We start from the raw sequence: 24,096 nt of genomic DNA, 5'->3' as shown, positions 1-24,096 counted from the left end.
GTCGGTTCATCATGTTTATTGATGTTCCAGACAAAGAAATGAAGAATGTGTGTATCAAATTTGTGGGTCCCAAATTTGGTGTGGTTTTGATTTTCTGGAAAATAGTAATAAAGTTCTGAATGACCTTATGCATTGGAAAAATAAGCCTATCATAATTAGGGTTGAAACGTAATAAGAAAATGTGCTTGTAAAGACCCAAACCCAAGAGTACAAATATAGAATGGGTATGAGTATAAGAAAAAACATGTGGGGGTCAGAACTGACCACAAATAGAATGTGAGTTAGGAACATACTGTGGTTATGTAAAAAACAACACCATTCTGGGATGGAGTCATTCACTCTTCCATTCAATTTTTTTAAAGACTATTACTGAGCATCTACTATGTGTTTTCCTGCCTTTACATAGTCATTTAGCCTTCATTAGTCAGAATGTTTTTGGAGCCTGAGAAATGCATGGGAAGAGAAAGAAGCTGTCCTATTCACATAATCTGAGGTACGTTAGAAAGGCCCCCTAAGCCAAATCAAATGCCTGTGGGTTTATATATTGCCTGATTTGACCTCTAACCTGCATTTCCAGTCTCTACTTCCACTGCGGTCCTCTTGTGTCCCTTATCTCCAGCCAAAATGGATTGCTTTTTCCTTCCTCATACATAGCCTAATCTCTCTTCTTTGATTCTTTGTTGGTTCATGAATCCACTCATTCTACCAACTTTTATCGAGCACTTACTATGTATCAGGCATTATGCTGGGATGTTAGTGACATCAAGATGAATAGGACATGATCCTTCTTTTCATGGAACTTGTATTTCAGTTTGTGAGAGAGACATGTGAGCAAGTTGTTCTTAACCCAGTATAATAAAGGTTGTGTAAGGTCCATTGTGGACTCAAGGGAGGGTGGGATCTCCTTTTCCAGCTTTTACCTTAATTTTTTGTACCATGCCCTCTATTTAATTTAATTCTCTATTCAATTAATTCCTTCCTTCCTCCCTTCTTTCCTCTCTTCCTTTCTTCTTCCCTCCCCCTTTCCTTTCTTCTCCCTCCCCCCTGTCTTTCTCTCTTTCTTTTTTTCTCCACCTGGTAAACTTAACTTACCCTTCATGGCTCAGCCAAATGTCACCTCTTCTACAACGGCTTCCCTGATATTTCCAGGTAGACTTAATACTTGCTTTGTCTGTGTTTTCATAGTACACTGTTGGTGCTGCTAGCAGGTTCTGGTTTAATTCTGCCTTGTATTACCTTGATTTGTGTACAAGTCTGTCTCCCTCCCTTGACTGAACTTGAAAGGAAGGACCTTGAGTTATTCATTTGTTTTTCCTATAGCACCTAGAAGAGTTCCTGGCACCTAGCTGGTGATGAAAAAATGTTTATTAACTATGAAGTGAGAGGCCCAGAGGTACTGGGGGTCTGGGGCTGAACCTTCGGGAGAGAATATGTTGTGTTGGAGCAGTGACCAGGAAGGGTATACCCTTCTTCTCTTCATTGATCAGATATCCTAAGAGCTTGTTAGAGGAACAATGTGTAGTTGCTTTTCCAATAACTACAGGGCTTTTGTTTTGTTGGATAGGGTATGGAAGCTGAATTGTCCAGGGTTAACAGAGGTCATAAAATGGTAGCCTGTGGCCCAAGATTATATAGGCTGCCAAGAATGTAAATTTTCTGAATCATTTTCTAACTTTTAAAAATAAAGAGATTTTATCCCAAACTCTGGACTTTCAACTTCTCTTTAAAAATTGAAAAATATTTCAACATTGGGACCACTTTCTTCCACTGCAATTAGTTGAGGCTGAATAGGGCTGTTCTTTAGGTGAGACAGGGGCTCTTCAGATTACTATAGTCTTTGTTACTTCCACTTTTTTTTATATTGACATATAACTCACATACCATAAAATTCACTCTTTTAAAGTGTGAAATTCAGTGGTTTTTACTATAGTCACAAGGCTGTGCAACTATCACCACTATCTAATTTCAGATTATTTTCAACATTCCAAAAAGAAAACTCCCATTCATTAGCTGTCATTCCCCAGTCCCTCCTCCTCCTGCCCCTGGAACCACTCATCTACTTTCTGTCTCTATGGCTTTGCCTGTACTGGATATTTAATTGTGTAGCATTTTGTGTCTGGCTTTTTTCACTTAGCATAATGTTTTCATCCATATTAGCATGGATCAGTACTTCATTTATGGCTGAATAATATTCCATTATATGAATACATCACTTTTGTTTATCCATTCATCAGTTATTGGACATGTAGGTTGTTTCCACTCTTTGACTACTGTGAATACTTCTGCCATGAACATTGGTAAACAAGTTTTGTGTGACCCCAATTGTTTCTTATATCCAGCCCAGTTGACTCATTTCCATTAATCTTCCTGATTCCAGTAGTTTTTGATCCCCACGTTAGGGGTTCCTTGGAGGTAGAGAGAGCAGGAATGTGCAGGAAAAAAGCAGAAAAGGGCAGAAGAGATAGTAGGTCCTGGGCACCTGAAGTGTACGAAGAAGATGCTGGGTCCTTGTAGGTGACAAGAAATGCCTAAGGAGATCAAGGGAAGGAAAGCAGGGATGGGAGGGAGATGGAGGGCAAGCTTCACCACAGCTTCTGTAGGATCACACTTTTAAAAAGGATCTAGAGAAAAGGACGGGGAAGGTGTGTAAAGCAGCATGGCAGAATGGGAAGGGCACCAGGCTAGGAGTCAGAAGACTTGTGTCTTAGTCCCACAGGCTGCTTTTTTGGCTGATAGGACCTTGGTGAGTTACTTCCCTGAAATCCATAGCTTCACTTATGAATTGGACAGATATTTCCCACTCAACCTCACTGGGTTTTCATGAGGATCAAATGATATAGATGTGACAAAGTGTTATAAACTTGAAAGTGTAGTACAAATGTGAGAGATTAATCTTCAGAGAAAACTTTACCTGGAGGTTTCCAGTTATTGAAGTGACCCCTGAAGGTTATGGTCAGAGAAACTCAGCACCTGAGAGGGCCCTTTCTGTTGGAAACACAGTTGACCCTTGAACAACATGGGTTTGTACTGTGTGAGTCCACTTATACCTGGATTTCAATAAATATACAAAAATATGTGTGTGGAACATTGTGCTAGACTTGTATTGAGGTGGATAACCTATCCTTACATAGGCAAAAGGTGAGTAGTATTTAATGTAAAATTAATAATGTTTTAGTTTTCTTACTGTTTTATAACTTTTTTTTCAGAGAATTACATTACCATACAGTATGCCTGTCTCTTGTAGTTGGAGAAACTGCCTATCAGCCTGTCATCACAGGTAAGTGGTTTTTTTAAAAAAGTAACAATGTTTCCAATACTGTATTATGAATGTGACTATAATACTGTATGCCGTAAAAATTTATGACCATTCATAAGCGTATATAGGCTAGGCTACCGTGAAGCAATTGTATCAGTTACACTAGGCTACCATAAAGCAGTCATACTGCTGCTTCTTTATTATCAATGCATGAATTGTTATACCTCCAAATAAATATGAATTTCTTTTTCAAATTATAATTTTGGGGCGTCAAAAGTTATATTTGGATTTACTACTGGGGGGGTGGTGTCAGCACCCTTAACCCCCATGTTGTTTGTTAAAGGGTCAACTGTACCCTCATTGCCAGTTAGTTTGCTCAGGGGGATTCTAACTTGTCTGTAATAACTCTCTTTTCCTTCCCAGGCAAGTGTGGGAAGGATTTCTCTCTCCCTTCCAGATATATGAGAGAGGCCTGTTATGAAGGTCTGGGACTTGAGAGGGTCAGGAATTTGAGCGGGTTAGACCCTGGAGGTTCCCTGGGGCCCTAAAGGATTAGTGCATTAGTTATGGGCCCAGATTTTGTTAAAGCCCTTATCTGTTTTGAAAACTCCATTGTGGATCATTTAGTCTTTATACAATTTTTCCTTAGTTCTTACGAGAAGGTAGAAGTAGTGAAATGACTGAGCCAGTACCTAGGGTCTCCTGGGAGAGTACAGATGAGAAGGAGATGGACTGGGTGTGCCCTGAGGGAGAGCCTAGCATTGGTTGGATTTTTCTGAGTAGAGAAATAATAAAAATAACTAACATTTATAGAGCACTCACTTTGTGCTCCTCTTCTAATGCTTTATGTATTTAACTCATTTACTCTTCATTAGAACCCAGTGAAGTAGGTTGTTTTGCAGAGAAGGAAATACAGGAGGTAAGAAATTAAGTAACTTGTTCTAGTCACATAACCAGAAAAGGTGGAGTCAGGAATCATACCCAGTCGGCCTGAGTCCAAAGTGGTGCCTCAGAATGTGGTGTGATGTAGCAGAAAGAAGCTCAGGCTTCCAGTCAGAAGGCCTGGAGGTCATCACTCTTATGACCCTGAGAAAAAAGAGTGGTTTGTGGCCTGGAATTGTGGGAATTACCCAGCCTGCTTTGGTCAACCACCAAGACCTATCTCTATGTTGAATTGGTGGGGCTGCCTCCTGACATAATTAAATGTTAAGTCTAGGAGTAACTGAATACCGCCCTAATAGTTTTATTCCCCCATTTCCTCTCCAGTGTAAGGCCTGTATGGGAAGGAGGGGCGAGAGAAAAAGTAGAAGGAGAAAAAAGGAGAGTAGGGGGTGGGTGGGAATGACATCAAGCAGGAATGTGCCAGTCAGCGGGGGTAAATGTTCCACTTGGATCTGTGTGGAAACCTGATCTTGCCTCGAGTTTTGGTCTCCTTCTCTAACAACTTTTTGCCAGATTGGAATTTTTCTGCACCTGTAACACATTTTTAATGTAATAAGTCTAGGAGAAGCCAGGTATTATATCATGCTGGGGCCTGTGCTATGTTTCTAGGAGCAAAGGTAGCCCAGACTCCAATTTATCCCTATAGGGGATTAGTGTATTAGTCACCCTGTAAAAGCTCGATTTATTATGATTTTTAAAATGTTTCTTTTAGCACTTACTTATAAAAGGTGAAGAGGGAACCACGAATGCGTCTGTGTTCCCTGCTCCCACCTACACACACGTGCACACACACACACGCACACACACACACACACACACACACACACCCTCACCCTCTATAAATTTCATATGAACCCAAATTCCGTGAAATCAAATCCAGAGGTATTGGCTTTGACCAATTAGCTTACCTTTGCTACACTGGACTTTATCCTGGTCTGGGCCAGAGCAAGTAATAGAAAGGTGAGATTATTGTACTAGCCACCCCTCAGTGGAGAATGAAAGTACGTTAGCAGGCTGGTTACTTAGCTGTTTAGGGTGATCTGAGGGGTTACCGGGCCAAGGCTTGGGTTTGGCTTGTTTGTCTGAGATTGAGCCCTTTCTTCCCCATTACTCCAGATTGGCTGTCTTGTCGATACATGCCATTGGTTGTGTAGGCCTCAAGGTAGTTGTTTCTCCTAGCTTTGCCACCTAACTGGAGAGCTCTATAGAACTCATCCCCATCACTGGATTTAAAAGAAGGAAAAAGAAACAGCTTGAAGCCCATGTTTACATAAGAACACGTGAAGCTGTGTGGTGGCGTGGAGAGAGTGCTAGACTCAGGAGCACGAGGTATAGGTTTGTATCCTAGCTCTGCCATCCAGGTTAAGAGACTGGATCTCAGCTGCCTGGTTTTTGAATTTTGGTGGCTATTTAGTTCTCAGGTGACTCATCTTTTATTTCATCTCCCATCCCTCACTCATTAAAATCCTAACTCCTGCCTCCAAATGTGATATAATATAGCAGAAAGAAGCCTGCTTCCAATCAGAAGATCCGAGTTCAACTTTCAGCTCTGCCATTTTCTAGCTGTGTGTCTAGGGGCAAATCCAAGTTTGGTTGGGCCTTAAGCTGATACAATTTTTTGTGCTTTTCTTAAGGAAAGGAATACAAAATTATGAATGTGAAGTTTTTAGGGCCTTGGAAGGGACTTGTAGAAGTGACGAGCTGATTGATGCTTTTGAATCTTCCCTATATGTGGAATACAAACAATGACATGCCTCCGGACCTCTTCATTCCATTACTGCATATGTAAATGGCTCTTGATACATTTCACTAGAGCCTCAATAAGTGTGTTTGGAATTTTTATTAGGAAAATTGAAAAGACTACATACCTGGATGGTTATCAGTAAAATGTCTAAGGCTGTTGGCTCCTCAGGTGTTGAGAGAGACTTCCTCTGGCTTTGCAGCTTTGAGATCTGCATCCATTTGCCATTAAAAAATGAATAGAGCATCTCCACTTCTCTGATGGTGACTATGAGGATGTTTCCATGCCGGTCTTTAATGGGTTCATAGTAAACTCTTCCCAAATTGTGTGTCCCAAGTAAATTCTAGAAACAAACAGATTTCTGGTAGCTTAGATGATGTGCAAACAAAGCAACAAAACTGCAACAAAAGACACTGAATAATTATCTGATGTTTCTGAGAAGCTGTTTTTTGGTGGTTGTTGTTGAGCAGACTTAACCCTATAATAGAATACGTAGCATCATACAAATGTACTTAACAGAAGCTCAAAGAGAATGTCTTCACCATAAGCCTGCAAAGATTATAGCAAGAGGCACAAAAATTATGTTTTTTTTAAGCAAATTTAATATCTGTAAATATCTCTTACCCACACAGACACACCAGCACATAAACCTCAGTTACCAGCACTTGAAGAGAATCCCAGATGTTTTAAAGAAAAATGCCTGATATTTCAGGTATGCTACTTGTGGAGTTTTCAAGAGATCTACAGTAAGCTGGTATGAAGTGGGGTTGTTTAAAATGAAGAAGTGAATTGACAATGTAGCACATTGTACAGGTCCCCAAATGACTGCACATTCCCTTCAAGATACTTTAATTGGGAGATTGGCCTGGTTTGACTTATCTGCATTTCAGAGAGTTCTGTTTATTTAAAATTTTGTTAAAATTGTTTGTGAACTAGGTCAACAAGGTAGACAATACTTTTAGAAAGGTAAGAAGAGAAGGATGCCACGTTAAATGTGAAGGGGCCCAGGTAGATGTTATTAAAATAAGCAGTTTTACAAATGTGCAAGGATTGAAGATTTCTAACTTGGAGCACTGGATGAATAGGATAAAATACCCTTTTACTTTGCTATAGCTTTTTAAAATAATTAATCATCTCAGATCTCCTGGCTGTTATTTTTGTGAGCTCACATAAGTGCTGACAAGATAACCTGTTAGCAGGAGTGCAAAAATAGAACTGGAATTTGTGAAAGTGATAAGGATGACCTAAAAATGAATGAGCCAGCTGATCAGTATTCACATTTACAAAAACAGTGGAATGTTCCTCATAGGTAGGGACTATGTCTTTTGTTTTCTTTTCTTAATTTGCAAGGACAGAGGACATACATAAGAAATTTCATAAATAATTATTGACATTATAAAAATTCATTTGGAAGGATTACTGTTTTTAAAAATGGCCTAACTACTCAGTCAGATTATCCCTTTCTAACAATTAACTTCTAAATCATAGAGAAGTAATTGGGTAAGGCTTTTAATCCAGCCCTGTGTAGTACTACAGTCTTATATAAAGCAGTTTGCTGCAAAGCAGTACTGGCCAATCAGCAATGGCATGCTGGTAAACTGGCCATCAAAAAAAAAAAAGGCTTGATATATAATATGCCAATTTCTGTGGTGTAAATACTCCCACAGTACCCTATTTCAAGCTACCAAAGGTTGTGACAACAGGCTTTGAAAATCTCTGAGTACTTAACTGTTGGCTCTCCTAAGCGAGTACAAGTTGGCTCCAGCACATTACTGCTGTTAAGCCTTTAGTTAGCCTGGTGTTGAGTTTCAGGTCTGGCTGCTGTTCATTAACACTTAGACTTCTAAAAAATGACTTACTCTTTCTGGCTCTGAGTTTCATCATCTAAAATTAAGAGTCCTTACAGCTCAGACATCCCTTACGCTAATCCTTACCTTATAGAATGATTGGTGGATTAAGTCAGGCAACGTATGAGAAAGTGTTTCGTAAACTTTCAAGCTTGATACAAGTAGGCAGGGTATGGGCTTTCTTTAGTGCTCCAACTGGAATTCCACCCTGGTTTATACTTACTCATTTTCAACACTCAGCCCAGGTTTCACCTTCTCTGGGAGGACTTTCTCAACTCTCACAGGTAGAACTTATCATCTCCTTTTTTGTCCCCTACTGCTTCGTGTACCAACTTGTATCTTAGCATGACTCTGACTTTCCTGTGTATTGACGTACATGTCATGAAATCATGGTTTTTTCATCTCTGTTTCTTTGGGTTCCTTGCACAGTGCCTGGTACATAGTAATAGCTCAAGAAATTTTTGTTGACTGAAGTAGCATCATTAGGACACTGGAAAATTTGATTTGCTTTGGATCAAAGTGGGTGAGTGGACATTGAATGAGATGGTCATTTCATTTAGGCAGAGTTTATTATCAGTGATTCACTGTTAGTTTTGGATATGCTGACTAAACGAGAAGCACTAAAAGTCTTCCTGAAATTCTTTATTGATAGCAAATTGGGTTGGATAGCTAGCTCTGGGAAGAGGCCAATTTAAAAGAGGAATATCTTTGTGAAAATAAGTTGCAACCACGTTCTAAGGGGGCAAATTTGGGGTTCTTCAGTGCCTAAAGGAAAAACATACCATGTTAATACCTGTCATGCTATGCCATCAAGATTAGGAGATCTGGGAACTCTGAGGATTCTACAAGGTAAAGAGAAATAAAAGGCATCTGATGGCTCACAGGAATGCCTCTAGGTTATAACCACAGCAAACCACAGGGCTGTCAGTAAGCCCTGGACAGATGCACAATACTTAGAGACTTTCATTCAGTTTGGGGTGACATGGGAAGTTGAAGGAGGTCTGGCGTAGAGATATGAAGGCCTGGAAAAGAAGAGTAAAATTTCGGGGAAACCTTCTCCCCCCCTTGAAAAATGAAAGAGACATAGTATTCATGAATTGTTACCTGGCTTTAGCTCACTAACACTCGTTTCTAAAAGCTGTAGAGGAGGAAGCTAAAAAAAATGGTACAAATGAACTTATTTACAAAACAAATAGAGTCACAGATGTAGAAAACAAACTTATGGTTACCGGGGGGAAAGGAGAGGAGGGATAAATTGGGAGATTGGGATTGACACATACACACTACTATCTGTAAGATAGATAACTAATAAGGACCTACTGTATAGCACAGGGAACTCTACTCAGTACCCTATAACGACCTATATGGGAAAAGGATCTAAAAAAGATGGGATATATGTATATGTATAACTGATTCACTTTGCTGTACATCTGAAACTAACACAACATTGTAAATCAACTATATTCCAATAAAAAATAAAGTAAGAGTTTGCAGAAAAAAAATAAAATCTGTGGAGGAGGAAAGTTTAATATAACCCAATCTAGTTTCAGGTTATTCCTGTATTTTGAGGATAAGTAGTTCAGGTATCTCTCAGTGTAAGAGGAATATAACCTTCTGCCTCTTGGGGCCTCTGCCATTTTCCGAAAAGTAGGAAAAGCAGTGTGGGGTCCTGGCCACTTATAGGCTTTCTAATCTTATTATTAGTATTTTTTAATCCTAATGCTGGCAGATACTTATCTCTCCTGCCTAGGTCATATTAATTCATACTTTACCTTCTTCCAGATAAAATGTAAGACCACTTCTCCTAGATAGGCTCCAAATGATACAGAATAGACTTTTACCTTTTCTTTTTTAACTATAATGTATATAATTCATTCTGTTTAAGATTTTTGTCTGCTTTTTGTAAAATGAATGCACAATAAGGTGATGAAATATTGGAAAGAATACAGGCTTTGGAGTTATATAGATCAGGGTTTGTATCCAGACTCTGCTACTTCCTATCTGTGCAACCTTGGGCAAGTTATTTTCCCTTTCTAGGCCTCAGTTTTATGCTGTGTTAAATGAATATCAATAATAGTACTTTTTCATCATGGTGTGGTGAAGATAAAAAATGAGATATAGTTTGAAAAGCACTTAGCAAAATGGCTGGCACTTACTCTGTTAGAGAAATGAAAGTTGTTTCACGATTATTATTTATTATCATGTATTAAAGAACCTTCGTATGTATAAAAGAGATAACTAACGAGAACCTACTGTATAGCTCAGGGAACTCTACTCAATGCTCTGTGGTGACCTAAATGGGAAGGAAATCCAAAAACAGGGGATATATGCATACGTATAGCTGGTTCACTTTGCTGTACAGTAGAAACTAACACAACATGGTAAAGCAACTATACTCTAATAAAAGTCAATTAAAAAAAAAACTCCCTATAGAGCAGAAACTGGAAAATAAGGCACAGGGTGTACAGTGGTTTGTATGTACTTGATGAAGGTAAGTCAGGGTGCCATGGAAACAGAGGAGAGGGAGAAAGATGGCAAGGAAGGCCTTTGTGTGCCATGATAAAATGTCTGCGCCACTCTTGAAAGAGTATGAGTCAGGGAATGACATGGTCAGCATCCTTTATTGGCTACTCTGGCAGGAGTGTGGAGAACAGGTTGGAGGGTGTTAAGACTGGAAGCAGGAGGACGACTTTGGAGGCTTTTGACGTATCTGGAGTAATGAAGCAGTGGTAGTGATGCTGGAAAAGGGGGGAGAGTAAAATGAGATCTACCATAGGTAAAGCAATAGGATTTATGTATGGCTGATGCCAATCGAGCTATTTAAGGATGCCTTTTAACGTTTCTCAGAACATTGTAAGACATGTTCGATTAGTAAAGAGACCTAAAATATTAAGCATAAATCTCCTCAAACTTATGTTTCTTCCTCTTCTGAAAAGTTTTTTTCTATACCTTGTCGCCCCCCGCCCTTCCACGCCCCCCCCAAAAAAAAGAGTGGCTTCAGTATTTCTAGACATTTTCATTGTAAAGGTCAGCAAGGAGTTTGGGCAATAGGTATTACAAAAAAAGATGAAAGTGACTGCTGTTGTTTAGGCAGGTGGTGCTCTGACCTTTGATGGGCACTGAAAGGGGTAACTATTAAGTACTACGAGGCACTGGTCACTGTGCAGGGCTGGAGAGCTCTCCAGGTGGTAACTATGGCATGAGGTACGTTTCTGTGATCCCTTTTCCCTTTGGTTAGATAGCGTACCCTCCAGTGTGATCTTAGGGGTACAGGGGTTGGACTGATAAATACAGTTATTTATCCAGCCAGTACTTAAGGATGATCTGCCACATGCCACACATGGGGGATATAGTGGTAACCAAGGCAGATACATTCCCTGAGCTCAGGGACTCACAGTCCACGTTGGTCAGTGACCAGATAACGATACAGATAATTAACTAATGGTATTATGATCACCATTCTGAATGAAGAATGCAAGGTGCTATGTGAGTGATTCACTTAATTGGGAGATCAGAGAAAGGCTCCCTGAGGAAGTATAAAAATGAAGCTGAGATCTGAAGGATATGTAGGAATTAGTGAGACAAAGAAGTAGAAGAGGATTCTAAGCAGAGGAAACAGCATTTAAGCTAGCAGAGGAGACTGAGACAGGCCAGGAAGTTGGAAAAATCTGGAAAGTATGGAGTCATGGAAGCCAAGGGATGTGGCAGTTTAAAAAAGGAGAGCAGGACCAAGTGTATCAAATGCTGCTGAGATGTCAGTTGCAAAGAGGATTTAAAAGTGTCAGTTGGACATAGTGAAACTGAAGTCATTGGCAGGGATGGATCCAGGTTTTGTAGGGGCCTGTACCACACAATTTTGGAGTCCTCTTTAAGATAAAGAATACAAAATTACAAATATGAAAGTTAGGTATAAAAGTGAATTAAAAAAAAAAGTGACTATTTAGACTAAAAAGAAAATCTCCCCCAATACTGGAGTATTTGGAATTTCTGATCCCCTTTCCCTCCTGGGTTTCTTTAGGCAGTTTATCACGAAGACTGTAACCCAACTTCCCCTCCCGGAGCACTGCACGACTCCCACACTCACGGGGTCATGCAAGTGAGGGGCCTTTCGGCTCAAGCTTTACGAGCACCATCTGCCTCTGATTATTGGTGGCCTGAGAGAGGAGTTTGGTAGGCATGGTGGTCACAAAAGTCAGGGAAAGAGCTTGGAACTAAATGGGAAGTGAGGAAGTAAATGCAAAAGGAGAATGTTGGCCACCCTTTCAAGAAGTTTGGTTCTAAAGAAGAGAAGAGAGATTGGTAGCTGAAGGAGGGAGTGAAGAACTGAGATCCAGAGCACATGTGAGGGATGAGCCTTTGGTAGGAGGAGTGAGGCTTTATCTGTTGGAATGGGGGGGGGGGAGGGAAGAAGAGAAAGTAGCATCAGTGCAAGGAGGCCTTTCAATTTGGCAGTGGAAAAAGAATTATTTCCTATTTATTTTCTTGATGAGTTATACAGTAAAGTGTCACCTGATGTGGGGATGGAGAATGTGGGGAAAGGGAAAGGGATGTGGTAGAATGGAAAAGGTTTTAAATAGTTGCCTTGTAATTTGGGAAAGTGAATTTAGTAGAGAAATGGAATGTGATCACAAGGTAACCTTATATGTGAGAATTGTAGTCATGAATTTAACATAAAACCAATCATACCTCACCCCCCCCTTTTCAGTGATGCTTTTTCTGCAGCAGTGTACAACTACTCTAGTGTAGACATGTTGGATTCATCCAGGCTTGGATTTTTTTCCAAATAGATAATATGGAGGGAGACAGTGGCCAAAAATTTAGAGGATTTTCAAGGGAGTGATTATGATGGGCTAATTAATCTAAGCTAGGCAAGGAGGAAAATGACCTCAGAAGGGGGCTGATGCATTATGAAAAGTGATGGGGGTCAGTACCTTGGGGGGCCAAATCCAAGAGCTGTTGCAATGGAAGTAATAGTTGAGTAGGGCACACTGACCATCATGGCTTCCCTCTAGCCCCTCAGTGTTTAACTGCAGTGGCTTGTGACAGACAGCCTAACCCTTCTCATGTTACTGATATCAGATGAAGGTGTTCTAGGAAGCCTCTAATAAACATAAAATAAAGAGCCCTGTTTGAAATTCTAAAGTTGTTCAGTCTGTGATCTAAGCACGTCTGGGCTGTATGGTGGGCTAATGGGAGGGTCCATTAAGGACTCCTGGGAAAGAACTTTACTAAGGGACCAAGGAGCCTACTGGGAATGAAGTTTATCCTAAAGAAAGAGGTGTTCTTGAGGCCTAGTGGCTTGATCCAGCTCAAGCTGGTCAGTGATGAAAGGAAGAGGCTCTTTGAATTCAGCACAGTCATCATGGCCCAGCTCCAAGAACTTCCTGAGTTGAAGGAGAAGATTCTGTAATCAAGAGTGAGTTGAAATGGAGAGCACGGTTTTTTTTTAATCTTACTGAGGACAAAAGGCAATATACTGCCTATGCAATGGAGCATAGAACAGGAGGTTTAAGGGTTACCTTTCAGAATTTATTATAATAGCAAGACAATAATTATTATTATTGCAAGGAGTCAAATTATTGCATGGGTCAAGAAATGAAATTCGTGTAATTGCAGGTGGGGGTGGAACTGTAGAAAATCTTTTTTTGTTATTATGACTCTATTTTTATGCTTCGGTTGGTATGGCCTGGCCGAACACAGCTTATGTAGATTCCTGTTATGTGTATCTCTGGGGTTGATGTAACTGACAGCTTTGTAGGTAGATACCCATCACTGATCAAGGCTTATCGATATCTTAAAGGGCCCAGTTCTATGTTGCAGATGTTTTTTTGTGCTAAGAAGCACGAATTCAGATATCAAAACAAAACAAAACCAAAAACAATGAAAGGGAAACCCAGAAGAGACTGGTTAGAGTTCAATATCATTTCTAGGAGGGGCTCTGGAACCTACAAAGATTCTTGCAGGGCTTGGGGACCTGATCTGATTGGGTTAATAGTACAGAAGGATTAAATTCAGAATTAAAGGTAAGCTTTTAAGTTTTTTTTTTTTTAAATTATCAAAAATGTATGCAAATGCCTTTGCATCATTGATGCCATAAGCATCAAGCCAAGAAACTCCTTAAAATATCTGGGGGTCTCTTTGTCTATCTCCGTATACTCATAGATGCACAGGATGCCAGAGCATCAAGAGGTCTTCAAGGGAGCTAGTCAACCTCTTATTTTGCAAGTGATGAAACTCAGACCCAGAAAGGAGAAATGAGTTGACCGATTAACATCAAATCCAGAATTCAAGTCTCTTTACTCCTTGTTCACACCTAGACTCTTCAGGTTAGACCCCTGTTCCTCCTTCCAGGAGACTGCCAGAAGCACAGGCTCCCTACAAAGGCAGGTGTGCAGCTCAAACTGTCCAAGAAGACTTCATATATCCTTTCCAGGTAGGATTGGTAACTGAACTGCCGTGTTTTTCTAAAATTTCCTTGGAGGTCTGGGTTGAACCCTGGCCCCTCACCTGTAACTGGGCTGTTGCTGCAAGCATCTTCTGCCGAGTTTGTAGTACTGTGGATGAGGACATCGAGATAGGTGTGCTTTGCCTCAGCCACCTTATATCTTCCCACATACAAGACAGCTGCAAAAGAAGTCACGAAGTCATATCATCGTCCAAGCCAGTACATGATTTAGGTTGTGGCATCAAAGCAACGTAGGGAGAAGGAAACCTGACCCTCGATGTTTGTTCTCCAGTCCATTTTCAGATGCATGCGAAACAACTTTTTGATCTCTGTCCAATTGGAAAAAGATCTGAATGTTAATGAAACCATCAGATTCACATTTTAGTCTTTGCCAAATGATCCCATAACTCAGAATCGTGGAGACACAATCTGACAGGATGGAAGCTTCTTTGCTTTGAAAATGTAGTGTAGATACTATTTTGGCATTCTTAACGACATAGGGCAAATCAGGGCTGAAAGAGACCTTTGAGATAATTTACTCCCACCCCAACATTTTGGTCACTGGAGACCCCTCAGCCCCTCAACTAAAGTTTCAGAGATTTATGCACAGACTGTTGGTGCAAAGTGGGGAAGAATAAAATTAGAACTCAGGATACCTTTGTGAACCACAGAAAATCTTGTGCAATGGAACTGGTGTGAGAGTCATCTATTTCAGCAATCGGTATTTGATCTTCATTGGTGACTAACATATTGTCTTTGTAATAAAATATAACAGCTATGTAGAGTCCCCTAAAAAGAAAAAGCAAAATAAAAATTGTCCTCAATCATCTTCTCCTCCAAGCCTGGATCATGGAAAAAATATTTTTGGACATGATAAAAGATAATTTAAAATATACCTATGAGCATATTCTTAAATACAACAAATTTATTGGCTATCTTGTCCAAATTTTCAGAAGAAAAGTGAATTCTGTATTGTCTTAATAATAAAAAAAGAGAAATTTCTACCAAGTTTCCACTCAGAACCAAAAGCAGCAGATTCCTGAGAAGCTAAGACTTCCTGGAAAAACTACATAGGACCCACCGTTTCAAGGTCTTCACAAACTTGTTTGAGGAATGGAATAGGTGTTTCAGGCTCCTAGAGACTGACTGCTTGCGGCCCGTGGTTTGTAATTTTGAACTTTCTGGAACACAGAAAAAAAAAAATACAGTGTAAATTCCACTGGAAGAACAACAGTCTCAGTGCCTTCTTCCCACCATTTTGCCTTTCTGTCTCCTGTCCCTTCAGTGTCACTTATACTCAGTTTCATGTAGGGATTCAGCTCATTCAGTCCATCAAGATGCTTTTGTATCTTGAGATGCCAGTAGTTAATTAATGAACAGCTCCTCAAAACTGTTGGAAATGAGTAACATTTATAACTCCAGGTGAAGTCACTTAGGTGTTTTGTTTATATTCTCCTTATTTATTAGGAGGTGGGATATGAAGAAACGAGATCAACTTTTGTCCCCAGCTCCCATTGCCTTTTAATAGTCACATACTTCTCAATGTTGGCAAAGCTCTTCTTGTTAGTCTGCATATTCCATTAAATTTTTTTTCATTATAAAATTAATATAGGCACATTGCAGGAAGTCTGGAGCATAGAAAAAAAGAACAAAATCCCACACATATCATCCTGCCACGTTAGTAGAACCACTGCTAGCATTCTGGGGTAGTTTTTTTCCAGTGTGTATGTTGGCTTACAAAAATAGTTGTAGGCATAGGTATGATTATCCTTGTTATTCGGAAGAAGAAACTGAGACAGAGAGGTTAAGTGGATTGTCCAAGATAAAAAAGGCAGTACCCAGAAAAACAAGCATTTGTTCACTGAATAAATATTTATTGGTACACTACTATATGTTAGGTTCTATGGTTACAGTGATGAACAAATCATCCATTGCTTCTGTTTAGCTCTTTTATTTACAGCTGGAGCTCTCACTGATAAAAGTAGTAGATTTCCTGTAGCAGTCTTTGCAAACTGTGCTCCCTAGAGCTGAACTAGATGATCACTGAGTTAATTCTCATCTTAAATGTAATTAATGAAGGGAAGCTGAGGTTATTGGGGTCATCACCAGACTCCTGACAGACGTGTTACTGGGGATGAGAACGTGGTCCATATCACTGCTGTTAGACATGGAAACCTGGGCGGGTGGCCCATGCCTGAGGCCCAGTGTGGCTCTGCCCGTGATCCTATAGGAGCAGTTGGGAATGAGCTGATTGACAAAAGCATTCATGCCAGCTTCAAGCTTGTGTTGGTAATGGTTATTCCTGGCAGAACAAAGCAAAAGCATTTTTTTCTAACTTGAACATGTATTTTGCTGGTTATATTCTACTTGAAAATAATGCTGCTGGGACTTCTGATTAAAGGCAGCATATTGAACTTATTTATCACATACTACTCTCTCCCAAAATCTTACTAAAAGCAGAGTAAAGAGATTTAAAAAAGAGGAAGTGACGTAAATCTGTCAAGACAAAGAGATGGGAAAGGAGACAAAAGCACGTGAATTTTGGTAGCTAGAAAGCAGATGGACAGATGGATTTAGCAGGCCTGAGAAAGCTGAGAAGTAACCTGACTCACCCATGGGCACCATATACTGCTGGAAGAGTGGTGAATGTGGAGCTAAAATCAGGGTGTTTTGTTGAAATCTGTTTAAAAAGTAGTTAGACTTCTAAATATCCTCTCCTACCCTTTCCGCACTCTAGAAGAAAGCTAGTAGCATATTCTCTGGAAAGCATAAAAACAGAGATCTTTAGATTGAAAGGTATGGTGTATGGTTAAAAAATGGAGGGAGGGAGTGGTATGTACTCAAAACAGGTGGATTAAATGAAAGTTTCCATACAGAGTATTTCCCCACTGGGCTCTCGGAACAGTGGTACTCAAATTTATATTCTCCAGGCAGAACACTGGAAGAAGCATCTCTGGAGACTCTGATTAGCGTAAGAGTACACCTAAAGATTCTGACATTGGCTTTACTGCTTTCCTAAAGATAAGGCCATGCCAGATCACCCTACAGTGATCTGTGTAACTAAGGAGCCCTATCCATGTGCTCAGAGCTTCCCAACAGCTATTGAGTTCTCTTCTCTTAAATCTGAGTACATATCCAAGGATCACTAGGCAGTTTGAAAAGCATGTCACAGAAAAAACACAGGCCAAAACCAAACAAAAGCAATTTAGAGGGGAGACCATGTTGAGAGAAGAAAACATAAAATGAAACAAAGCCTGTCATTAATAGCCTGAGAGACAAGCAAAGACATTGCATCCTTGTAAAAAAGATAAAGGTCTGTAAGAGAAATATTCAGAGAACAATAGAGAACATTGGAAATTAAAAATATGTTATCAAAGTCTGAAAAACCAAATAGAAAATAAAATTGGAGAAATCTGCGAGAAAGTGGAGCAAAGAGGCATGAGGATGGAGAGTAGGAAGGGTGGGGGTGGAAAACCTAAAGGGCTAGTCCATGAGGTTCAGTGAATAAGAGTTCTCATAGGAGAGAGCAGAGCAAAAGGAGGGGAAGAAATAATTTAAAAAATAATTAAAGAAAATACCCCATACTTGAAGGCTATAAGTTTCTGTATTGAAAGAGCTTGCCAAATGTGCAGCACAACAGACAAAAATAGAGCCACATGAAGGTACATAACAGTGAAATTTTAGAATACTGAAGGTAAAAAGAAAACTTAAAACCTTCCAGGGTAGGAAAAAGTAGATTTCATATAAAACTTCTGGAATCGGAATGGTATCAGACTTTTCAGCACTGAAAGCTTGAAGGCAATGAAGCAACACCTTCAAAATATGAAGGAACATTATTTCAGTTGGGAATACTATACTTATCTACTTCTATACTTATTCTTATTTATCCTAAATAAATATTAAATAGAATAAATACATCTTAAGACACTTAATGTATCCAAAAATTAGCTCCCAAGTGTCCTGACAGGAAGCTACTAGAGGAAAGGCTCCCACCAATGGCAGACAAACCCCAGAAAAAGGAGGAGATGGTAAACAAAAAAGAAGAAATCCAGTATTGGAGAGTGGCAAGAAGAGTGCTCAACATGGTGGTGAAAGGAGATCCTAGGGTGCCAGTAAGTAACAGACATAGAGGCAGCCAGTAACCAGGCTAGATTGGAGCAGGTCAGAGGGCTCTATGAGAGGTTTCTTTAAGAAGATGCCATTTGAAACAGTACTTATGTATCTGATTGTATTGAGAGAAAATTGAGAGAACTGGAGAATAGCTTGGGGATTAATTGGTTATAAGCACATGGAAAAATAAAAAAACACATAGTAAAAGTTGATTATTATCTACAGAGGAAACAAGTTATCCAGGAAAGGAAAATAATCATAAAATTTATATGATCATTATAATGTTAGCAATAAATATTGATCTTATTAAATGAGTATATTAGGAGAATGAGGGAGTAGGAATTACATATACGTAGAAGAGGGTGGAGGGATAAAAAAGAAATAATCATCTTCCTTAGTGAGATAATAACTATATATATATATTTAACATACAAATCATTTTAATGAAGGACCAATTCTACTTTGTATATTTTTTTAAAAATCAAGAATTAGCAATATAAGCCTGTTATTTAGAGATATGGAGAAAATATCAAAATAATTGAGCCTCTAGGGAATAGAAAATGGAGGATGGGAGAAATTGTTTTTTCATTCATAATAAAGTTCTTCGTAGTGCTTTACTTATTTTAAGTAATTCAGTCCTCAGATGGCCGACAGGTTTATATAATTCTTAGGTGCATTTTACAGGTGAGCAAAGCGAGGTATAGAGAAGCTGGCAACTTGCTTAAGGTCATGCAGATTTGTAAATGTCTAGCCTGTATTTGAACCCACATAATCTGCCTTCAGAGTATAGTCACATATAACTTAAATAAAAATGAAAACTAAACTAAAAAAATTAGACTAAAAAAAAGAGAAAAATGAGAAATGCTACTACCAGTTGGGAAAGGGGCCCATGAAAATGTCCAGTATTTCAGGTCTCCTCCAGTTTGGGCACATGGTACAATACAGTTGTACTTTTGGAGCTCTTGTGGTTGGGTTGGGGCCATGTGACCAGTTTTATCAATGAATTTTGAGTGTAAATGATAAAGTCTTGTCCACATGACACCTTCAAGAGTCTCTTTTCCTTTTCCCATGGGTGCTGAAATATATTTCCAGAAAGAGGATCATGACAAGACAGAAGGACAGCCAGCCCTCAGGCAACCGGTGGTAGACCTATAGCATGTGGGAGAAATAAATATTTGGGGGGTCATGTGGATACTACAGCATGATATAGCCTATCTTGACTGATACAAGGTCTAAACTCACTTTTCTCCTAAGAACCACTGTGGCTTCTATTCTCTCTCTGCTTAGTTCAGGGCTCTGGAGCAATGGTTAGTTTTCTGGACTCTGAATGAAGCAGATCTTTAGCTTTTAAGTGCTTGGAGCATAGAGAACTTATGTTATTCATACTGGTATGTCTCGCACCTAACACGTAGGAGACAGTGTTTCAATTAATGTTTGCCAGTTGAAAAATTGGATGATAATTGAAATTCACTCCTGTAGGGGACTGCTTTAGTGAACACAGTTGACTTCTTTATAATTCATTGTGTATGTCAGGGCATCAACCCTGTGGACAATAAAGGCCACTCAACATCTCCATTGAATTTCCGTCCCAGTACTGAAGATGCGAATTAGCTGTGGCCAGTTTTTTAGCCAAAAATAGAGAAATTAATGTGGGTTTTGGTATCTCCCATGCAGGGCTTTGGTAGGAGAAGGGATGTTTTATTATTAGTTCTGCATTTAGAATATGCTGTGTATCTATTGAGTACTCCAGGCTCATTACAATGGAGTCAGTGATTATACTTTAATTCTAGGACATATAAAATGCTGAGGATGAGAGCATCTCATTCTTCATTTGGAAGAACAATGAAAAAAAATAAGCTAGAGTTTGTAAAGTGCCTACTCATGCCAGATGAGTTTAATACATTATCTAATTTAATTCTTGTAACAGTCCTGAAAGATACATATTATTATGCTTGTTTTTTTCTGATAGGGAAGCTACGGCTCAGATAAGTTAAATGCTTTTCTTAAGTACACACAGTAAGTGGATGAACTGGGGTTTGAAGTAATTGTTTTTTCTAATTATAAAATTTGTAAACCACGTAGTATCAATATAGTTTATTTTAAATAACAATTTTGTAGTTTTCTGTATGCAGTACCTAATTATCGTTAATTTATCCTTTTAGATTTAGAGAGATTTATGTTGTGTCATCTCGGAAGGTCATTTCTCTTATCCTGGCATATTATAGGTCAGTGTTCCCCAAAGTTTGTGGCTTGGAACACTAATTCTGTAAAAAATGTTTTACAGTGGCCAGGTAAGTTTGGAAAATGCTTGCTTAACCAAATTCAAAATTTCTTTTTATTAGAGTCTTTAATATTTTAATGTCTATTTTACATTTCCAAGAGAGGGATATATAATGTAACAATATCCAAATATACTTGACTAGAGACCCTTTTCCAGCTGAGCATCTTATAGAACCACTCTTATGTGGAACACACTTTGAGTACTGTTTAAATATACATTTCAATATAAAAATATTCCTCCCTTTTGGGAAGTTCTACCTTATGCCTTTCTTAAATCTTTCTTGATACTGTGTGTATATTTACATCCCTGTGGGGTGAAAATAGGTACATGATAAAAGTTGGATGGAAACCATAGAAATAATTGGGCTGTCTAGACAATCATTTCTTGATTATTGGAATGTAATCCAGTAGTAATGGGGAGAACATCTAAATCCTCAGATAATATAAAAAATAATCCCTCATTCTCATGAGTAGTTTTAGCTTTCCCCCTCTGATAAAGACCAAACACAAAGTGGCTTATGAATTGCAGAGAATAATCTATCCAATTGCTTCATTATTTTAGCCTGCCATGCAGGAACTAACGGGCAGGGAAATGATGGAGAGGCAGAAGAAGAGAAAGGAGCCTAGATAACGCCTGTCTTGGTTAAATGGGCCCTGGATAACTGAGAACTGAGTGTATTTGGTCGGTGTGGAATGTTGAAGGCCCTAGTCTGGGTAAAGTTTTCCTAGAGATCCGAGAATGAAATCCCACTTGGGTTTCCTTCTTAAGCCTCTTCCATGCATATTTACATCTCCTAATGAACCAACCACTCATTAGAACATTATTTTCTTGCAAACAGTTGCCCTCATTTCTAGCTATAGCCAACATTTCTGAAGGGCTCTGTTGTCATAGCTATACAGCAACTGGGAACAACTTTTTGCTAATGCTAAGTACGATTTCTTTATACCTAGTCAAAACTCATTTAGCATTTCTTAGTCTCAACCATAGATTATTAACCTAGCTGGTCCTGCAGTGCCCTGAATCTAGAGAGTACAATGCAGTTAGAGATGTGACGGGTGAAGGAGCATGGAAAATGAAAACTTTATGGAAATTTAATTCTCCAAATAAAACTAAGTGCCTGCTCCACGAATCATTACACAGATCAGAAACCTGACCCTGTCCCATTTGAACAGCCCAAGTAGAAAATAATCTTTTTAAAGCTTCTCAGAGACTTTCTGGGTGTAGTTGGCTAGGTCTAGAGAACTTATGCTCTACTTCCTCTTGAGCAGTAGTATAGGGGAAGATTAAAATCCAGTGCCCTGTCCTGATGTAAGGGTGGGAGACAAAAACGAGGTGTGGCAGGAAGACTGGCTTGGAGACAGAAAACCTACGTTGGTATCTTGATTCTGTCTCTTCTTGGCATTGTGACCTTGGTCAAGTCACTTAGCCTCAGTGATAATTGCCAAAATGAGGATTGAAAAAGAGATATTGGATGTGAATTGTATGTAAATTTTATAATAAATGTACACAGAAGTTTAATATTATTGTTGCTTTTATAATTGGTTGTGCTTCCTCAGGGATGTTCACAGAATTTTTGTTGCAGGTGAAAAGTTTGAGCGTGAATATCCCGAAGACTCAGCACACTGAGAAGTTTTGTGAAGGTACAATTTAAAGGGAAGGGAACTAATGGCAGCTGCAATTTTTCCTGTGCTTGTTTTCAAACTGTTCCTATGGAGTGAGGGTGCAAAAGAAAGAGGAAGGGAAGGAAGGGAGAGGGAAGTCTCTTCTGAAGGGTTAAAGTAAGATAGTGCTGTAAAGTGATTCCAGATGTACAAATATTAATATCTCTCTCCCTCCCTGATGAATGAGAAGGTATGACCCAGTTAGGAAACTGCTAAAATTACCGGCGCCACCGAGACCTCAGTCGATGGCCCAGCACAGATTTTTATCCTTACCCCGGCAACTATAATGCTGATGAAGGGCTCGGACCTGCTGCAGCAGACCTTCCAAAACTTCACTCTGTCCCTTGTGTCTAGGCGCTCTGTCGTCATAGTCTTTCCAGTCTATTGAACAAAAGAAACAAACAGAGTAAAATTTTCAAGTAGGCGAGGCCTCTTGCCTGCACTGCCTCGGGAGCTGAGTTTTGCTCATACTACCCACAGACTGTGTGGATGAGCACCCAGTACTTGCACAACTAGCAGGCATTACCAAGGGTTTGGAAGCTGCCATTTTTCAGGCCCTGTGCAAAACAGCAATTGTGGTTGGTTTCTTGAGTTGGGCAGTTTTAAGGCAAGAGAAAATGGTAATTGAAAGCCAAAAGAAAATAGAGAATTTGGGAGTCCAATTTCCCCTCCCCCAGCTCCTTACCCTCCTTTTCAGCGTCTGTGTCCTAATCAGTTCCCCTGTCACCTCTCCACTCAGCACCCCAAGTCGCCACTGGATTTTCACAGTAGGAAAGAAAGGGGTGGGAATGTGCAGACTAGATGAAATCCACGGTCCCAATGCTTTTATTGTAGGTTTGACACTTTTGGCCAAATTGACATTTCTTTCCAAGGAAAGAGCCCACGTCAGATGCCAAGAAATGGAAATCTACATTTTGCTCTAATGAATGTCTGCTTTGGTTAGCTGGCACAGCAACTCCTGCACATACTCCGAGCCACCAACCACCCTGTCTGCTCAGTCTCTAAATATACAGTATTAGCTTACATGGCAAATTTAAATTGCAATACCCACTGAGATTTTTCTCCCCCTTCTATTTTCATTCCATTTGGCTATAATGATATCAAGAGTAATAACCCGTATGGGACTAACGTCAAGATTATAATTCTGCTGTCTCCAACTCTAGATTTTTTTTTCGGCAGGTCAGTCATTTCATAGTCCATCCCTATTCTCTTTCCCCTGGTTTTACTTTCTGGATCTTTCAAAAGCAACAACTTTAAGTGCTTCTTGGTTGAAATGCTTTCTCTAAAATCTCTAGACATTCTTTTCGAGAAAAGCCCGTTAGTTCACAAGTATATTTGAGGCTTAAATTCTAATCGAACAAGTTTCAAATTCCCTCCACCTAGAGTTATTTTAAAATATGGAGTCTCCCTTGTTTAGAAACTTAAGCAGATGCCATGACAGTTAAAGTTAGGTAAAAGCATTCCACATTGGTCCATCCAAGGCCGAGTAGGACAACATAGTTAGAAAGAATGCAGGTTCTGGAGTCAGATAAACCTGGGTTTGAGCCCTGCTTCTTCTGATTCCTAGCTCAGTGTCTGTAAAACAAATTACTTATACTGACAGGGCCTCTACTCCGTAGTATGAAAAAGGAGTATAGTATCTATCTTGCAGGATTTTTGTGAGGATTAGATGAGAGGTACATTAGCTATCCAGTGCAATGTTATGTGGAAAGCCTTATGTAAATAATAACTTAAAAAGAAGGGAACTCATTGTTGGAAAGTTAACTTCCTGAGTGGTGAGTATGGAAACATCATTTCTTACCTTAGCAGATAA

The 24,096-nt window shown here is 39.4% G+C and overlaps 1 protein-coding gene across 1 annotated transcript in view; it reads right to left on the bottom strand.

Annotated features, from left to right (window-relative positions):
* ANKFN1 (ankyrin repeat and fibronectin type III domain containing 1) overlaps window positions 1-24,096 on the bottom strand; it is a 138,572-nt gene that overhangs the window by 38,936 nt on the left and 75,540 nt on the right. Inside the window, exons 7-11 of the mRNA XM_060134735.1 lie at window positions 22,557-22,664; window positions 15,313-15,412; window positions 14,888-15,020; window positions 14,294-14,410; window positions 6,067-6,282 (exon numbers count right to left, since the gene is read on the bottom strand). Coding sequence (XP_059990718.1) covers window positions 6,067-6,282; window positions 14,294-14,410; window positions 14,888-15,020; window positions 15,313-15,412; window positions 22,557-22,664 — 674 coding nt within the window. The remainder of the gene's footprint in view (window positions 1-6,066; window positions 6,283-14,293; window positions 14,411-14,887; window positions 15,021-15,312; window positions 15,413-22,556; window positions 22,665-24,096) is intronic.

This window comes from Lagenorhynchus albirostris, chromosome 20, assembly GCF_949774975.1.
Source record: "Lagenorhynchus albirostris chromosome 20, mLagAlb1.1, whole genome shotgun sequence".
NCBI lineage: Eukaryota > Metazoa > Chordata > Mammalia > Artiodactyla > Delphinidae > Lagenorhynchus > Lagenorhynchus albirostris.
The sequence above is the reverse complement of the archived record's forward strand: the minus strand, read 5'-3'. Positions and strand labels throughout refer to the sequence as shown.